General features: G+C 40.2%; 1 protein-coding gene across 1 annotated transcript; it reads right to left on the minus strand.

Annotated features, from left to right (window-relative positions):
* Window positions 1-803: 803 nt before the first annotated feature.
* LOC130997466 (uncharacterized) lies at window positions 804-5,878 on the minus strand. The gene is made up of 6 exons (XM_057922778.1): window positions 5,459-5,878; window positions 5,299-5,352; window positions 2,031-4,611; window positions 1,847-1,946; window positions 1,049-1,761; window positions 804-942 (listed from the first exon to the last, which is right to left on the minus strand). The coding sequence occupies exons 3-5, from the start codon at window positions 4,598-4,600 to the stop codon at window positions 1,051-1,053; spliced, it is 3,381 nt and encodes a 1,126-aa protein (XP_057778761.1). The 5' UTR covers window positions 4,601-4,611; window positions 5,299-5,352; window positions 5,459-5,878; the 3' UTR covers window positions 804-942; window positions 1,049-1,050.
* Window positions 5,879-6,275: the final 397 nt, after the last annotated feature.

Raw genomic sequence — 6,275 nt, forward strand, 5'->3', positions numbered from 1 at the left:
CTGTATATGCATTTATATAAGATAAATAAGTTATATTAGTCAATATATTAATTTAATTTATATACTTAATTATTTGTTAATTACATACCATATACTGCTGCAGGATACGAGTCGACTGGGACCCGCCCACGTGCCTACTGATCCCTGTACCCTCCCCATCGGGCTCGGACATCCGGTTGGCACGAGCTCGAGTTGAAACAGCCTCAACCTCGGGCTGATGCCAGTAATCCCGGAGTCCAGTCCAGAAATCGGGAGTCATCCAGGCGGGCCTAGACATCTCTCTCCCTTGGCTGATACACTGCTTGAGAGTTGTCTTGTAGTCGCTCATCATGTCGGAGTACCTTTTGCGGGCTTTTGTCTCCCACATGATCCTCACGTCATGCTCATCATCGGGCTGCCACGTAAACTCTTTCTGTTGAAAGAAAGAGAATTAATTTAATATCAAACATTTTAACAATTTAATATGATATATTTATATGTATTATAAATTTAATTGTACCTGTAATTCATCAAAAAATTTATCCTTCATCGCCGGGGGCGTCAACTTCCATGTGTACCCGCCTGGGTTTTCAAACATCTTAAATGTGCACGTGCAAGCTTTGGACAGGCCAGTGGGCTCCAACAAAACACTGTGTACAAGTAATTGATTAACTTAATCATGGTGTACGAGAAACAATAATTTTAACTAATGTACTTACCCAGTCTCAGGATGCCTCTGAAATACCGTCCTCCCATCAGGTGCCTTAACCTCTCTCTCTCTGATAGCGGCAGCTGTAGGGCCCCTAGGCCTTCTAGCCCGTGAACTACTAGAAGCCTGGGGAGTCTCGGGAGTCCCAGAAATATGCGTCCCAGACCCATCAGATGTATCTGCTGTAGCTTCTGGCGCATTAACGCCATATCGCCTCCCAAATCCCAACAAACCTCGAGAGGTAGACATGATGCCTGTTGCATACAATTAAATTAACAAATATATAGCGACACATAACATTAACAGTAACAAACAAACATAACAAATTTGCAATCAAATTCAACCAAAATGTGCATTTACATTTATTCATAAGCATCACTACTATCATCATCACTATCGTTAGATGTCAACGGGGAATCATCGTCTTCTGCTTCATCGTCATCTTCAATCTCAACGACTCCACCGAGGGGATGAAGGAGAAGTGGTTGTTCAATGCCTACACTTGTGTGAGTAGGCATAATAGTAACCACTTCTTCTTGAAATGGTTGATCTAATGTTGATGTAGATGCTGCAGTAGACACTTCAACCTTAGATCTTGCGTTGACTTTGCATGCTGACCACCAATTTTTCTTTGATTGGTTCGTACTGGGATAGGGACAGTAAAACACTTGAACTACTTGACTCGCCAAAACAAAGGGATCATACTTCTTATATCTTCGTGTGTGGTTCAGTGAAACTAACTTGAAGTCTGTATCAATAGAAGTTCCCTGAGCCGACAAGTCAAACCATTCACAGTTGAACAAGACTGTCTGCTTAATTGGATACCCCGGATACTCCAGCACGCAAACCTCTTGCAGACGCCCATAAAAGTCTAGCACATCTCTATCACTACCATAGACCGAACCTTTTATGCAAACGCCACTGTTCACAGTCGCACTCTCTCTATCATGATCAGTTGTGTGAAACCTGTAGCCATTCACGAAATAGCCGGAGTATGTTTCAATCTCCCTTAATGGTCCAGCTGCAAGCGATCTAATATAAGGGTTCAACTCGTCGTTACAAGGACGACAAACCTGTTTCACACAAATATCATTTAAGTTTGCTAGCCAATTTTAGAGTAAGTAAATGTATATTTAACATAAATTTATCGTCTCTTACGTAATGGTTAAACCACAGAATAAACTCGTTGTGAAACGCGACTTCAAACTCTGCATCAGTCATGTAAGGATTTGCATATCGTTTTTCCTCCTTGAAGATCCTTGGATACAAAGAATCAAATAAATATGTTAACACCTATATATGATGAACACTTCTTATACGTAAATTGAACGAGAATACTCACTTGCTATATGTCTCTGCAACCTCTGCACAATTGCTCAAAATATACATGTGTGCAGCATGCCATTCGCGCTCATCCATGTATCTCTTCGTCCCTCGGCCAAGTGAACGCCCAATAGGTTTGAATATGGCGAGACAAAGAGGATCATCATTTTCAGCAACGGGCATCTCAATATTGCGAGGCAAAGTTGTCCACTTTGTAGATATTTGATCTTCAAAGTAAAACGAAGAGAAGGTTGACATTTCTGCATGTAAGTATGCATTGGCGATGGACGCCTCAACCTTGGCTTTGTTCTTTATATGATTTTTTAATGTCCTCAAATATCTTTCAAAAGGATACATCCACCGATATTGCACTGGACCAGCCAATCGTGCCTCATCTGCCAAATGAACTGGTAGGTGCTCCATTGAATCAAATAAACTAGGCGGGAAGATACGCTCAAGTTTGCAAAGAGTAACAGCTATCTTCTCACTCAGTATTCTCATGTCATATATGGCCACGTTGCGGGATGTTAATTCTCTGAAGAAGAAACTTAACTCTGTAATTGCCTCCCAAACATTCTTAGGAAGAAGTTCTTTAAATGCAACAGGCAGAAGGATTTGCATGAACACGTGACAGTCGTGACTTTTCATGTTGTGCATCTTCAGGGCGTTCATGTCAACGCATCTACTAATATTTGACACGTACCCATCGGGAAACTTCAGACTCTTGATCCATTGGAGTAAGATCTTCTTCTCTTCCCTGTCAAGCGTATAACATGCTTTCGGATACCCTCGAGTTCCAGCCACTTTCTTCAACTCTTTCCGCTTGCAGAAGGTGTTCAATTCTTCTCTAGATTTTTCTGTATCTTTTGTCTTCCCCTTCACATTCAGGACAGTAATAAACACGTTATCAAACACATTTTTCTCAATGTGCATAACATCCAGATTATGTCGAATCAAAAGATATCTCCAATAGGGTAGATCCCAAAATATGCTTTTCTTTTTCCACCCTACATCTTGATATTTGGCGAGTTGAGCGTTCCTGCCATCGAAGTCTTCGGTAACCTTCACGAAGCCTAACCCCTCGATTTGATTCAAGATTTGTATTCCTGATCTTTGTTCTGGTGGACCAACATTGCATGTCTTATTCCTCAAGAATGAAGTTTTGTTTCTCCTAAACACATGGTTAGGAGGTAAGAACTTCCGATGATTATCAAACCACGATTGTTTTCCACTCATCGGCAAAGTGAATGCTTCTGTATTCTCCATGCAATGTGGACATGCCAATTTCCCAGCTGTACCCCACCCAGACAACATAGCGTACGCTGGAAAATCACTGATAGTCCATATCAGAGCTGCTCGCATCTGGAAATTTTGCTTCAACGATATGTCGTAAGTGTTCACACCAACCTCCCACAGAGATTTTAACTCGTGTATCAATGGCTGTAAGAATACGTCCAACTTCATCTTTGGGTTTGATGGGCCAGGCACGAGGACTGTGAGGAACATGAATTGTTCTTTCATGCACAACCACGGAGGCAGGTTATACGGCGTGACAATAACTGGCCAAGAAGAATATTGACGCCCTGATTGTGCAAATGGGGCAAAACCATCTGTAGAGAGGCCCAATCTCACATTTCTGATCTCATCGGCGAATCCAGGAAAGACTGAATTCAAATGTTTCCATGCCGGAGAGTCGGCCGGGTGGCGCATTATCCCATCGTCTGTGGAGGTCGCATGCCACCGCATATGTTCAGCAGTTGCAGGAGATGCAAACAATCTCTGCAATCGGGGCGTCAAGGGAAAATAGTGCATCTGTTTAGCGGGCACTTGTTTCTTTCTGCGACTCCCAGATGCACGCAAGCTGTCCTTATATCGTGATTGGTCACAGAACATACAACTATGTAGCTCACTAGTTTCCCCCCAATACAACATGCAGTTATTAACACAGCAATCGATCTTCTCTACTGGCAAACCCAAACCACGTAGATTTCTTTTCGTACTATAGAAGTCTTCTGGACAGTTGTTACCCTCTGGTAAAGCAGCTTTCATCATCGAAGACATCTGATTGTAAGTCCTCTCTGACATGTGGCTTTCAGTCTTTATGCTCATGAATTGAGTCATCCAACTTAATTGTGAGTACGTGTCACATCCTGCGTACAATGGAGTATCCGCTGCATCCAACATGTTATAAATCTGTTGAGCGTCATTATTGGGCGGCTGCTCCAGATTTGGAGGATCTTGATAATTACTAGGTCCAGCATGGTCATGCACCATCCTTTCGTAGTTATTGTATAATCCATCATCCTCATTCATTATAGCATGTTCTCTCGGCATAGACAGCGGTGCTTCCCCGTGACAAACCCAAACTTTGTAATTCAGGACAAATCCACGCCTACTAACATGTTCTCTGACCGTAGGTACATCTAAATACGCTTGATTCTTGCACTTCTTACACGGGCACCTAATGTTACCTTGTCCATCTGTGTACGCCGTTTGATTGAACGCCCACTCAAGGAAAAACTCAAGCCCCGTTTCAAATGCGGTACGATCATTGTATCTCGCGTACATCCACGTACGATTATCACTCATTCTTGCAAATTCTAATTGAAAAAAACAAATAAAACATAATAAATTACTTGAAATCTAACAAAATTTCGACAGCATAACCCCACTATCCTAACTACCAAGTGCTCGACTCTACCAGCAACTATAGTGACCATAGTGGTCCTAATTTACTAAGCCTATACTAGGTCTACCCGACCCCCCAATGTCGAAGCAATAATACAATACAAATAAAAGCAATAAAAATCATGGTAATTAAATTAAAAACAATCATTTGTAGGGAGAAGATCCTTAAGATTATATCAATTTCTATCCCAAAGGGAGAAGATCCTTAAGAAATTGATTAAATCTATCCCACAATATATATATATATAATAATATAACATTTCATAAACACATAGCACATAACATTTAATTTAACAAAATTATCCAACATATATAAATTATTCTAACAAATTAACAACTTAAAATATAATTTAAAATTAATCATGCTTCATAATTTAAAATTAAACTAACAACATATACTAATTGATTAATATATATAATTTAAAATTAATCATGCTTGATATAATTTAAAATTATTCATGCTTCATATAATTTATTTATAAACAAAGCTAATTATAAATTAATTATTAACTATATATAACAAATAAATCTATTTAATTAACATATAAATACATAAAAAAATTCATAAATAAATAATTAAACAAGAGAAGCGTACGTACGGTGGTGGTTTCCGGCGGGTGTCGTGAAGAAAGCGGCGAAACGAAATCGTCGAACTAAAATAAAGAATATAAGTCAAATTAAATTTAAAAATTATATATATATATATATATAATTAAAATTAAATGATATCTAGAGAGAGAGAGAGAGAAAGAGAGTTACCGGGCGGCTGGGCACGGCGGCGGTCGGCGGCGGGGTTCGGCGGCGGCGGTCGGCTGGTGGCAGCAGCAGGCAGCAGCAGAAGCGGCGGGGGGTGGGGGGGATCTGTTTTGCGCAGAACTAAAAAAAGGAGGTTACGCGTGCCCTAATATTAGACATTACCGAGGGCAAGTGCCGCCGCTATCTAGCGACGGCAACAACGCCGTCGGTAATTGTGTTAAAATAATGTTTTATTGAATATTCAAAACTTAACGGCGGCGTCGCCGTCGCTAGTTAACGTCGGCGGGTTTGCCGTCGGTAACTGGCCGGTAATTTCGAAGGTTCGGGTCGCCTGAAATGCCGCCGCCGTGCCGCCGTTGTGTACCGACGGCAATAGCGCCGCCGGTAGTTTACGCCGGTAAACACGCGTTTTTTTGTAGTGGTGGTTATTTTAAAATAATCAAATAATTTGTTTCCTAAAATATTTATAGAAAAAGAAAAAAGAACCGTTTAGTTGAGGGTTAAATTAGTCAAGCTTTTAAATAATTAATGATCTACCATATATAGATAATGAATTTTAAATTTTAAGGGTGTGTTTGCTTTTTATCCCTCTAAATGGAGGGATAACAAAAATTTGTGCCTTTAAATGTGTGTTTTCTTATCCCACATTTTACACAAACACCATTTTTTCTTCCTTATTTTCACTTCAAGGAGGGATAATATTATCACACTTGATTTTTGTTATCCCTCTATTTAGAGGGATAAAAAAACAAACACACCCTAAGGGCATGTTTGTTTGGCACGGATTCTGGCCTGGGAAAGTAATCTGATTCCAAAATAT

The sequence above is a fragment of the Salvia miltiorrhiza genome, chromosome 8 (assembly GCF_028751815.1).
Source record: "Salvia miltiorrhiza cultivar Shanhuang (shh) chromosome 8, IMPLAD_Smil_shh, whole genome shotgun sequence".
Lineage (NCBI taxonomy): Eukaryota > Viridiplantae > Streptophyta > Magnoliopsida > Lamiales > Lamiaceae > Salvia > Salvia miltiorrhiza.